The sequence below is a fragment of the Tachyglossus aculeatus genome, chromosome 14 (genome assembly GCF_015852505.1).
Source record: "Tachyglossus aculeatus isolate mTacAcu1 chromosome 14, mTacAcu1.pri, whole genome shotgun sequence".
NCBI classification, from domain to species: Eukaryota; Metazoa; Chordata; class Mammalia; order Monotremata; family Tachyglossidae; genus Tachyglossus; species Tachyglossus aculeatus.
Window position 1 is genome coordinate 6889732 of NC_052079.1, and position 13356 is coordinate 6903087.

The window sequence follows — 13356 nt, forward strand, 5'->3', positions numbered from 1 at the left end:
GCACTGCCCACCAGCTGACAGAGTCTGCTCAGTGCTTAGCACGGGGGAGGGAGAAGGTACGACAGCAGTTCGCACAGCGAGACAGGCTAGGGAGGGGAAGGGTAACATCCTCTAGACTGTAAGCTCGTTGTGGGCAGGGAATGTGCCTGTCTATTGTTGTCTTGTACTCGCCCGAGCGCTGAGTACAGTGCTTTGCACAAAGTAAGCACTCAATAATACGACTGAATGAACGAATGAGTCCACCGGCTCCGTCCCGACACGGTCGGGTGAAAGTCACCGCTATTAGTGAATCAACTTCTGCTAAATTGGTGAACCAACTTTGGAAACCTTAAGTAAACAAAGTGTTCCTTCTTCTCTACGGGCTTTACATGCATATGGAAGAGGAAAACATACCAAGCAAAACCCCACATAATTTGAAACAGTACCTTTTCCAACAATTACTACTGAATCTTCTGACAGGGTGTTTGCCGACGGGAGGTCACAGTTGGAAATTTGCTGTAAATTTGTTGAAGAGCCAGCAAATCCTACAAAAAAGGGGTTTAAAATGACAGTTTTCAAGTGCTTTTTCCAGTCTTCTACAGTGAATCCTTTCAAATAATCAATGTCATTTATAGAACCTTAAATAGAGGGGCAGTATGGTCTAATGGAAAACGCATGGGTCTGAGGGGCCGGAGATCCAGGTTCTAGGCCCAACTGTTCAACTGACTTTCTCTGTGAACTCGAGCAAGTCACTTAATTTCTCCAGATCTCAGTTTGCTCATTGGTAAAATGGGGCTATCACCTACCTCCTTCTATTTCACGAGATTTTTGTGAGGATGGAATAAAAGCACTTTGGAAAAATAAAACCCCATACAAATTCCAAGTTTTTTCATTGGAATACACTAACAGTAATTAAAGAATTCAAAGTGCTTGAAGAGTACCTAACCAAAAGGAGACAAACATTGTAAAGCAAGCTGAAATTACATTAGGATAAACACTAGACAGTTTTGAAAGGCTACAGAAACCAAAGCTTCACGAGTATAAAAAACATTATGCAAGTTAATTTTTTTTTGATAAAGGCCAGCACAGTTTCACTTTTAATGCTACTTTACCCACTACGTCCCTACTCTCAACCCAAGAGAAAATTAGAATTGACCAATGAAAACCTTTTCCTACACCTCCTTTTTTAAAAAACTTTGGAAATTAAAACTGGAAGAGAAAGGGCAGCCCCAAAGAAAATTCCCAAGAACAGAATACGTGAAAATAATTCCCTTTGCCTCCAAATTATAGTTCCTCGTGGCCAGTCTCAGCCTCGATTTCTACAGGAGCAGGAGTGCGCCAGAAATGACCACATTTCTGTGGTCAATTACTGGCTTTCTCTCCATCTCCAACCTGCCCGCTGCTATCATAAGCCCTGGCCTCACTTCCGGCACCTGTGAAATACTGGGCTCTGACCTGGAATTTTGCTAGATTTCCTTAATGAGAAACAAGCTGCCATCCAAGTTGCTTTCCTTATTTTCCTCATTCCTACCCCAGATTTATTTCCCTGTAATGAGCCATGTACGGCTTTCGGATTGGTCAAGCTACAGAAAGAGTTTCCTTTTTCTGTCCAGCTTCTTATGGCCTTGGGTTCACTGTAATCGCCAAGGTTTTTAGCTTTATAGGACTACAGTTACCGCATACTGCATGACCAGGCTCTCTTGCTTCAATAAGGTAGAGCAAATAACTTCTATAAACCTCTATGGAAATTCACTAACCTTTGGTATGCTTATAATGCCTTTGGTGATCTTTGCTTTGACTTTTTGAAACGCTAGGTGTAATCTCTCCCAGTTTGTCTTCTTCAAACCCACTATATTCGTCCCCACAGTTCATACGCTGGCCAATTATGCTCACATGGGAAGGTGCAACTCCTGCGCAACAAAATAGCGAAAATGCTCAAATTCAAGAACCACGGGGAAAGAGTCCTTATAAGCTAGTCTCCTTATATATTCAATCATTTTAGACTATCGGTACAGAATTAGAATCCTGACCTATGTGAAAGCGCCGCTGTCCCAGCCGATGGAGGAGGAGAATGGGCTCTGGAAAGCCCACGGAGGGATGCCATGGGTCTTCCTTCAAGGACTTATGTGAGGGGTGATAGGTTTCCTCCCCTCGGGTTTGCTGCGTATCGCCCACTGGGGCCGCAGAGCCTCCTCGCACTGCTGCCTAAACAAAGGAACATCACTGCCTGCTTTTCTATCTCTGGGGCACTCCTCTCCCATAAGTGTCTCCACTTGACTCTCCACCCCGGAATAATTCACTTCAGGGCCTCTAAATGCTGCCCAGCAGGAAGAGGCACCTGGGGCTTCAGTCTGGACAACTAATCTCTGTTGGACCTGGGGTTCCCTCTGACCCAGTGGAGAATACAGAAGAGAGCAGAGAGAGGTTTGGTTTCAGCCTTTCCACGCCCAGCAAGAGAGGTGGTCAGCTCACACCTGGCCCACCTTTTACTACTCTGAAACCTTTCTGCAATACTTGGCACTGCAACTATTTCTTCTGAAATCAAGTTTGGCATTAAAATAAAACTCTACAGCTTTTAAACTGCCACAGGAATGCAAAGACTTCCACGTCCTAATTTATGTAGCGACAAAAATTCGTTATGATCTAAAATTGAATTATTTTCACTCTGGCCAAAGTAGACACTTTAGAGACCAATGGTAAACCATCTCTGCCTGAACAGACCATGATGCTGCTCCGGATCAATCAATCGTATTTATTGAGCGCTTACTGTGTGGCAACTACAGATGGCAATTTATGGTTAGAATGCTGGGTTTGCTAATAGCCACTTGCAAGATTTTTCATTTTTTCCAGGAGGAATCTCCTTTAATATTTACTAACACTCTTTCCTGGTCCTTTTGTGTATTCTAACTGACCAGAGAAAGTTTAAGGTCAGAGATACATATCAAGTTCTAAAGCCCCTTACTTCAATTCTACAGGATCATGTGCTTGGGTAATAAAATATATTTATTAGTTAATAGTTGTAAAATACCTGTACTGGAATTTTGTTCAACAACATGAAGGCTTTTGCTCTTTGTGGAAGAGAGTCTTGTGGGACAAGATTTGGATCCAAATGGAAAGATGTCTGACCTATATCACAAAACAAAATCAAGCAGATGCATAGTTGACACTTCACAATTCTCAAATGCCTTATTTTTCACAAAGCCCTATTTCTCTTCCTTTGGAGTTGACAGGGATTGAGTAAGTCATACACAACTATGGATCTCCTTTTTTAACGAGCTCACAAAAGGGAAAGGTAGACTACGGCATTCAGGAACAGTCCATTGGGAAACCCGGGAGCACCTGGGAGGGTTTTGGTGCGAATAGTTGGCCAAGATCACTGTAGTGACAGTTTACTGTACACTAGAATTCTGAAGTATTATGGAGAGTGCTTTAGTGCACAATACATTTCTAAGGTGCAGGAGTTGGGGTACAGAAGGGAGAATGGATAGTGGACCAATACAGGATGCGGAAAAGCCTAGACAGGATCAAAGCAAAAGAGCCAGAGAGAGAGGCTGGGACCTGGGCTAGTGGGGCAGGAGCTGCTCCAAAGGTCCAGGCTGGGAATTGGGACAATGGCAGTACGACTGGCAACTGGAGGGCAGGTTTTGGATGCTCTGGGATCAAAACAAATGCTGGGCTAAGAATAATGATGGTAATAATAGTAATAAACAATAATTGTGGTATTTGATAAGCACCTATTTGCCAAGCACTGTTCTTAGCTCTGGGGTAGATCATCATCATCATCATCAATCGTATTTATTGAGCGCTTACTATGTGCAGAGCACTGTACTAAGCGCTTGGGAAGTACAAATTGGCAACATATAGAGACAGTCCCTACCCAACAGTGGGCTCACAGTCTAAAAGGGGGAGACAGAGAACAAAACCAAAAAAGGGGGAGACAGAGAACAAAACCAAAGACAGAGAACAAAACCAAAGAACAGAGAACAAAACCAAAAGGTAGATACAAGGCAATCAGGTTGGATACAGTCCATGTCCTCATGAGGCTCATAATCTTGATCCCCATTTTACAGACGAGGTAACCGAGGCACAGAGAAGTTAAGTGATTTGCCCCAGGTCACACAGCAGACAGGTGGTAGAGCAGGGATTACAATCCCCGACTCCCAGTTCTGTGCTCTTTCCACCAGGCCAAGCTGGGATTGAGGGTTTGAGGAGAGACATCACAGGGCAGGGCCCCCAAAAAGCCAATAATGACAGATAAGATACATTTCTAATGTTTCTTCAGGCTCCAGTTTGGATTTTTTTTAATTCATCAGCTACATGCAAAAATATGGGAAACCATTCTGCCCTTGTACGATTTTCTTTTTTCACCAAATGACTCTTAAAATAGGGAGATGCATAAAAATCTAAAAAGAAGAGTATTAAAGTTTTTTTTCCCAGTGTGAACATACCTTGCACGCACACACACACACACACACACACACACACACACACACACACACAAACACACACACACAAACAAAAGATAAAGTGCACTTATTAATAGACAAACAGTACCACACACATTATTCTCTTCCCCTGTGGAGTTGTGGACAAAGACGAAGTCATGGACTCCTGGCTGTAAACCCCACTTTCACTATACGGGCTGATGTTTGGAGATGAAGAACGTGACGGGGAGTCCACATTCAAGTCTAGCTTTATTGCAGAATCTGGGCTTTCCAGGTCGGAAGAGCTGCCGCTCAGCTTTGCCCTCTTCTTGGCTGCACTATTCCGTACAGACCTAAGAGAGCTCTGCATCTAAACGGGGTTAAATGTACAGATTAGTACCACAGACAAGTTTTCGGGATCTATGAAAGAGATTTGGTAGTTTGGCAACAGCTTCAGATAATAACATGCCGTGATGGTAGAGTTTTCTGGATTGATGCCAACCCCAACCTATACACCTCTCATTTTCCTCAGCCCAAATTTTCCACATATTTTGCCACTCAGGGCTAGGAGCCTTCTACCCCTATTTTACAGAGTACCTTTCAGTTTAGAGTATCCTGAGAGGTTGTACGGTGACCCTTACTACAATCTGGCGACTTGGATCATTAATCTCGTTAACCAGCACAGAAATCTATTAGGGTTTACTTAACTAACCCAGATCTATGGATGGAAAACAGCTAACAATCTAAGGGGCTCAACCCCTCTTTAGGAAGTCAAAATATAAATGAAGCACTATACTAAGTGCTTGAGAGAGTGTGTGTATGTAAATGCGTGTACAGCGCTCTGCACACAAAGCTCAATAAATGCCACTGATAATTAATGCACCTGTGTATAGATATACCAATACAAATGTGTATGTAGAGACACACAAGTATAAAGGTAAATAAGCATTTGACTGCAACTAAAGGAAAGTTTGAACACTAGGTAAAAACAAGGATTAGCAATTAGCAAGTGCATATCTTATGATAAATGAGAATCAGTACCGGCGGTGCTTGGCTTAAGATGTTTGAAGGACAGTTTCTAAGTTTACAACACATTCCAGCTTTACAGGTCAATCGTTTTGACTTTACAACACTACCTTTCCTTTACGGCACTACTTCTTGGGGTCCGGGCATCATGGAAGCAATGGAGATAATTTTAAAAAACAAAAACAACAACAACAACAAAAAAGCCACAAGATGGAGCGGGGAGGAGAAAGAGGAAAGTTCAAAGAGGGAGAGTTGGGTTATATTCTAAGATATCCCACTTTAGTTCAGGGACCACTTTCCCATTTAAAATGCTGTTCCTCTGAGAAAATTGGTTTCAACTGAAATCATTTTGACTTGATACAGTTTGGGGGAACACAATGTGACATAAAACACAATTCTTCCTTCTTGGTAGCTAAAGGTTCTCTCTCCAGCACCTGAGCTTCCCCTCCACGCGGCTACTCCAGATTGCTTCCTACTCCTACACTCAGCCAAAGAAAGCCTTTCACCTTCCTTTCTGCCTATTTAGCCTTCCTTGGGTCCTGATACCAGGATCAATTCAGTCTTCTGGGATATTGTGCAGGTGGAGAAGTTGGAGGCTTCTTACCTGCACTCCTATTAGCTGCTCTGACAAAGACAGATGGATAGAGTCTATTCGATTGCAGGTGACCTTGTAAAACTCCTGCAGTCAGCAGGCTTTTGTCTGGAAATGCATTTGTTTTGGGGGAAAAATGTTTAGGATCCTTTAATAAATAGAATCCGAACAACTCTGTATGCCCAGCAGGCCCAGAACAGGGAAAACATTTATACAAGGTAAACTGGGGTTTTAAAGAACAAAGGTCTCCTCTGTCCACCTCAGGATCTCAAAACAGTTCAAGAAAATCTAGTAACAAATTATGTGAGCTAAAGATGCGGTCAAGGGAATAGATGGAGTGCTGACACGATGTTCTTTGCTTGATGCTTCTACAGCTGTTACAAATCATTTGATTCAGGGAAAATTTAGAGTTATGGCCACTAGAAAAAACACAGGAGGAATAAAGCTAAAATATCAACTACTCAGAATCTAAAAGCTTTAAATCTGTGCCAGCCTTGCAAATAACCTCTGAGGTGAATAAAAAGGACTGTTGATTTAATTTGCTTCCCGTTTACGTCCTCGAAATAGCTACTGGCTTTCCAGACCTTCCGGCAAGGAACCCGCGGGAAGCAGCAGACAATGACGATCCGGGCCGCTTTTCCTGCTGTTGAACATCTATCTTGTCAGGGACACCCTTGATGCTCTGTGAACGTGTATGTGGAGAGGGAAAAGTTGGCTCCCGGCCCCTTCCTTCTCCCCAGCCAAGTATCTCTCCTAACCCTGGATTTCAGCCCAGCCTCTTGCACGGAAATCCGAGCCAGAACTGGAGATGAGGCTGGGGAGGGGCAGGCTGGTAACTTGCCCCCTCCGGGCTTGCTAGAAGGCCGAGGCTGGGAAACGGGGGCTTGACTACCTGGATGTCCCGTGGCCCGGCACTTCCAGCTAATCGTCCAGCTCTGAGTCCATCTGAGAGCTCAGAAACAGCGACCCAGAGATAACTTTCCAGACGCAGGACCACTACTAGGGTGGAAACTGAGTCTGGGGCCACGCTCGGAGTAAGGTTAAAAAAGGGAACAGAAGGAGAAATTCCAAGGTCTGTCTTTGGCTGAGCAGGAATAGGATGACGAAGCAGTGTGTTCCAGTGGTAACACCTTTTTTAAGAAGAAAGACTTTTTTTTATAAAAGCATCTGTCTCCAGGTTCACAGCTTATACAGCGAATATCAAAAACAGCTTTGGGCTGAGACTATTAATACCAGAGTGATTACTTTTTGCCTTTTTGATACTTTTAGAAAGGAAAATTTGAGTTTTAAATCTGCTCAGAAGCCCAATGCTACTGATTTAGAATGTCCCAGCATTCTCGCACCATGCAAGCCCACACAGAAAGGCTGGCCTCAAATGAGATAAATGCTGAACTTATTCAATTATTAATTCTGATTACTCTGCAAATCCTTTTATGTCTATCTCCTCGTTTACAGTGTAAGCTCTTTGTGTACAGGGAATGTGTCGCTTGCTTGTTTAGTACTTCTCAAGTGCCTAGTACAGTGCACTGTACTAAGTGGGCACTCACTAAGTGCTATCACTACTGGTACATGAAAACCCACGGCTCAGAAATGTCAAACTCAATCCTGTGGGCTGCTTCCATTATCTAAACATTCACATTCGGGCCACCCTCAAAAAAAAGCCTAAGCTGGAAGAGCCAACTTTAGACCGTAAGCTCGTCTCTAGACATTACAGGCAGGGGACGTGCCCGCTAATTCTGTTGCATTGTATTCTCCCAAGCGCTTAGTACAGTGCTCTGCACATAGCAAGTGCTCAATACATACGACTGATTGATCTCTAAGTACATTTTGAAATATATACATGGCCTGCAAGAGTCAAGAAAATCTACCTCTAGTTTAAAAACATTTCACAACCGGAATAGACTCTGCTGACATTATCACTGGTTGGTTTGATGGCTGGGAAGATTCAACGCAGGCTGCTCCCCTGAGCTGCTCTGGCTGAGTTGCTCTAGAAAACCGTTCATAATGAACTCCGTTTTTCCTAGTACCCAGCAGGTAGAAGCACTGCATCATCTCTAGCTAGTCAACCATAAAAACAATGTTATATTTTTCAAGTGTCACTGAAGACATGCAGTCAAGTTTGTAGGGATTCAGAAATTCCTAAAAAAAAAATAAAGGGGGGGGGGGGCGGGATGCGGCATGTTTCTGACATAAAAAACCCTCTTCCTTTGGCAAAAATCCTAGGATGGTAAAACTGGAGCAAGAGTTTTATGTAAGCTGGGTGTTTAGTTTGTAAAAAGGATACTTTGTAAATTGGCTCTACATAAACAGCAGTTATTTACAGTGAATTCATGGTAACATGACTCATGAAAACACTGCAAGTAAATCAGTGAGGGCCTCCTATTTTTCCATCGGTTAGCGGACCTTTCTCTTTTGAACTTTACTTCTGAAGTCATTGGGTCATAATTCCATAACACATGATTTTATTAGGTGTCTTGGATAGAGCACTATTATAGAATTAGGGAACTCTCTTCTTGAACACTCACATACGTATTGGTACAGCGTGATGCCGTGACCAAAGAAGCAGTTCTGCAACTGCCGGTGGCTTTGGGTGCAGTGGGAGTACCATAACAGGATTTTTTTGTGACCAGGAGGTTCTTCAGGAACAGAACCCCTACAATAGAGGATGAGGAACGTACTTAATGACAACTTGGTCTTCCACTTTAATTCTGATAAAGAAACTGATATCTATGCTCAGGATTCCAAATCAAGGCTTCAGTTGTACATTTTAGTTCATCTGTTCTTTTGTTATTACTCTAGCAATGAAAATCTAGCGATTACTATTTACATTTGTTACAGAATTCAGAAACCCAAGATTAGAAAGGTCGGACGGTTGAGATCATTTTTAAAGTATAAAAATGAAACATTTAACTAACCTCTTCCTGATCGGATTCCTTATCCCTGACATTTAATTCTGAAAGGTCAATCGCGAGATTGTCTTTTTCACTCTTCCACATATCATCAGGCACTTCCTTTTTGTGTCCAACTGTGCTTAAGTCAGCTTTATCAGGCAACAAGGACATTCCCCGAGGGATTGGGGGAACAGGTTTTGTTCCATTTAGGCCTCTTCGGGAAGAAGGAGACCGCACTAAAGTAGGTTTCAGTTGTATTGGAGAAGGTCTTTCTGGTGAATTGTCTCCTGCGCAGAACAGAGACAGGTAACCGATGCGTAAGACAATGTTCAGCAAAAGAGCTATGCTATATAAGAGAATGGAATTACATTACTTCCGGCACAAACTATAAAGAACCTACCAATGTATGTTTGTGGACATCCTAAACAAACTAAGTACCTTCATGTAAAACCAAGAGACTGGTATTACTTTATATTACATGTCAAAACATGATTTTCCTTTTAATCCCTACCCAAAGGGCACTATTATTTGATGGCAACTGCAAAAGTTATTTTGTTTACATATACGTTGGAATATTATGAATACCTGAGCACCGACAAACTACGGGATCGCTATTTCTATAATGGAGAAGTCATCACTAGCTCTGAGACCAGTTCACATAATATATGGAAAAAAAGACACTTATAAATGCCATTCCTGGACTATATCCCCCTTCTGCTACTCATTTTTTTCCTTCTATTGTAAGGTGACCAATCATTAGAGAGCAAAATTTTAATACTACAACAATGTCAATGTAAACACACACACACACACACACACACACACACCCCACACCCACCCACCCACTCCGAACACCCAACACCCACTATTTATCACTATTATTTCTACCTGTGGGGTCAGGAAATTTTGGACCAAAGAGCTTTTTCTGAGGACTGGGTTTTGGCAATCCCTCAAAACTCTTCAGAGGCCAGGAATTTGAGAAATGAACAGAATTATCACAAGACTTCTTTGGAGATCCCATGAGGGGGGGTGTGTGCTTTGGACTGGTTCGAGGGGATGTGAGGGGATACGAAGGCAGAATGAAGGCTCCTTGATTGGTATTGGATAAAGTGCGCTCTGCCGGGCCACAGAATGTTTGTTGGGTCTTGCTGAAGAAATTGAAACTACCACATACTGTACGAGAGAGAGGAAAAAAAACAACAACAAATGTCATTGAAGCTAATCCTTCCAAATAATCCAGACATTTAAATAGAGTTCTTTTCTACAAGGATTTGCATATACCTTTAACACAACTCAGGAAGAAATATGATTACACACACAGTCACCAATCCTGGTTTACTGTTACTAAATACTATTACCAACAACAAGATCTCACAGCACTTTCATATACATTCCACGCCCCTCTGAGTATGACGGAGTCCCTCTGATGTACGGAGAAACTGATCCACAGAGAGGTTTAAGTGACTTGCATAAAGGCAAACAGCAAATCAGTGTTGGGCCCAAGATGGGACCCCAGGACGTCTAATGGCAGTGCAATGCCTCCTCTGAAAATTGCGTGTTTTAGAGTACTACCTAATTATAGCTTCAGGAGCGTCAGGGCCAAAGGAAGGGGGGGATTGGGTGGAGCAACCCACCCTAAGGCCAAAGACACTATACCAGTTCCAAACCAGTGCACTCTGGCAACTGGAGACTGGTCTGCTGCTCGGGGAGGTGCCTGCCTGGAGAAAGGGCGCGTGTTACTCTTAATGACGGCCGCAGCGGGGGCCAGCGTGGCCACCTCGGCTCTCCGGCTCCTCTGGATTCAGGGCGACCCTGCCTCTACCAGCCCGGAGCAGCCGGATCCATTCGGCATTGAAAATTACTCAGTGACCGCAAGGCCTTGCCGTGAGACCACATCTCTTCCTCACGAATTTCAAATGGCTCGACGAAAAGGTGCAAAGCCCCTTCGGTGCTTCGGCAGAAAATTTCCGTCAGAATGTCACAGCGCAAAATTAAGTCTTTTTAGAAAAATCCACTTCGGTCTTACAACTGGATTCGATTCGAGCAGGCATTATCTACTGATATAATCTAATTTAGGTCTAAAACAGAAACCTTTCCAATTCGAACATCGCTGAGGTTTGCTGCAGTGGCGATAAAGAGTCTGGAAACATCCAAAGGGAGAGAGTTGGGCCTGCCCATGCCATACAGAAAGCTTCTCTCAATAGACTGCTAAAACTCCCTCAAGTGATCAGTGGATCAGGCAGCTTTCTGCACTTTGCCTTTTCACTAGATTCAGTGTAAAGATATTTTGAACTAATAAGCTTCCGTTCGAAAAACAACAAGCCAAGTTGGAGGGGAGAAAATAATCTCTAAGGTTCCCCTCGCTTTTCAACATCACTGCAAATGTCTGTATTGTATTTTATCATCGTCGTAAAAATGAAATACTGTCTATAAATGAATACACTGCACTTGCATCCTACGGCAGATGCTGAACTATACTCCTGCTATAACAGTCAAGACTATGAACCAAAGTTGAACTCCAGTTAAAAAGAAAAAAAAAAATCACAGAAAACATGTTTAGGTGAAACGGGATAAATTCAATCTGTCATTTAGTATTTCATACCTTTTTCTTGTCGATTGCCATTTGCTCCTAAAAACTGCAAATCAGAATCCACACTGCTGCTTTTCCCACGAATCTGTGAGAATCCAGGTTGCCCACATTTTCCTAATACGTATGTCTGGTGTGTTCCAGTGGTAGCACCTTTTTTAAGAGGAAAGACTTTTTTTTATAAAAGCATCTGTCTCCAGGTTCACAGTTTATACATCGAACATCAAGAACAGCTTTAGGCTGAGACTATTAATACCAGAGTGATTTCTTTTTGCCTTTTTGATACTTCTAGAAATGAAAATTTGAGTTTTAAATCTGCTCTGAGAAGCCCAATGCTACTGATTTAGAATGTCCCAGCATTCTCGCACCATGCAAGCCCACACAGAAAGGCTGGCCTCAAATGAGATAAATGCTAAACTTATTCAATTATTAATTCTGATTACTCTGCAAATCCTTTCATGTCTATCTCCTCGTTTACAGTGTAAGCTCTTTGTGGACAGGGAATGTGTCGCTCGCTTGTTTAGTACTTCTCAAATGCCTAGTACAGTGCACTGTACCAAGTGGGCACTCAATAAGTGCTATCACTACTGGTACATGAAAACCCACGGCTCAGAAATGTCAAACTCAATCCTGTGGGCTGCTTCCACTATCTAAACATTCACATTCGGGCCACCCTCAAAAAAAAAAAAAAGAAAAGCTGCCCATGATCAAGGCATAGTTGGTAAAATAGTAAGCGACATGTTATTAGAATTAAAGGAAATTGATGAACACAACACTTTTCATTTTTTGCAGATATAACGTTCACAGGTGTGGTGTCCACTGGGATAAATAATAATGGCATTTATTAAGCGCTTACTATGTGCGAAGCACCGTTCTAAGCGCTGGGGAGGTTACAAGGAGATCAGGTTGTCCCACGGGGGGCCTCACAGCCTTAATCCCCATTTTACAGATGAGGGAACTGAGGCACAGAGAAGTTAAGTGACTTGCCCAAAGTCACACAGTTGACAAGCGGCAGAGCTGGGATTCAAACCCGTAACCCCGGACTCCAAAGCCCGTGCTCTTTCCACTGAGCCATGCTGCTTCTTGGATGAGGACAGTGGTACGAGACTGGGGTTGGGGGGAGGAAGAAGTGGGAAAAGGAGAGAAGTACGGATGCAAGGAGGCAGACAGGCAGAGAATCAGTCGCTCAGTGGTAATTCCTGAGCGCTTACTGTGTGCAGAGCACTGTACTACGCACTTGGGAGAGTACAATACGGAGCTGGCAGACACGTTCCCTGCCCACCGTCTGGAGGTCAATCAATCAATCAATACGATTGATGATGATGATGATGGAGGGGGAGAGAAGATACAACCACCACCCACCCACACAGGTGCCCTCGCCTCCATGTCCTTCACTTCCCTAGATGAGGCGCTGACAGCCGGCTGAAGCAAGGAAGTGAGAGGAAGTCCCAGGAGGCTCTGTCCCTCCGTCGGCAGCCTGGCTCCATACTCCCGGGAATACTCAGGGCGCCCTCCTCGCAATTCCAGGGGGAGCTTCTCTGGCAGCAAGGTCGGAGCCACAGTCAGACTCACGGCAAAATACGGGGCTAACCCCTTGCCAACGATGGAGGTGAGCTTCCTCGGAATACCCACGCTTGGATTGGAAGGAGTGTGGCCTAGCGGGCGGAGCACAGGCCCGGGGGTCAGAAAAACCTGGGCTCTAATCCTGGCCCCGCCATTTCTCTGCTGCGTGACCCTGGGCAAGTCACCAAACTTCTCTGGGCCTCACTTACCTCATCAATCAATCAATCAATCGTATTTATTGAGCACTTACTGTGTGCAGAGCACTGTACTAAGCGCTTGGGAAGTACAAGTTTG

At 43.6% G+C, this 13356-nt stretch overlaps 1 protein-coding gene across 1 annotated transcript in view; it reads right to left on the minus strand.

The window, feature by feature from the left end:
- The window catches only part of TOGARAM1 (TOG array regulator of axonemal microtubules 1), a 40464-nt gene that overhangs the window by 17823 nt on the left and 9285 nt on the right, over nt 1-13356 (minus strand). Inside the window, exons 3-9 of the mRNA XM_038756290.1 lie at nt 11515-11652; nt 9801-10085; nt 8937-9199; nt 4541-4773; nt 3008-3105; nt 1737-1889; nt 426-524 (exon numbers count right to left, since the gene is read on the minus strand). Of these exons, the coding sequence (XP_038612218.1) occupies nt 426-524; nt 1737-1889; nt 3008-3105; nt 4541-4773; nt 8937-9199; nt 9801-10085; nt 11515-11652 (1269 nt within the window). The remainder of the gene's footprint in view (nt 1-425; nt 525-1736; nt 1890-3007; nt 3106-4540; nt 4774-8936; nt 9200-9800; nt 10086-11514; nt 11653-13356) is intronic.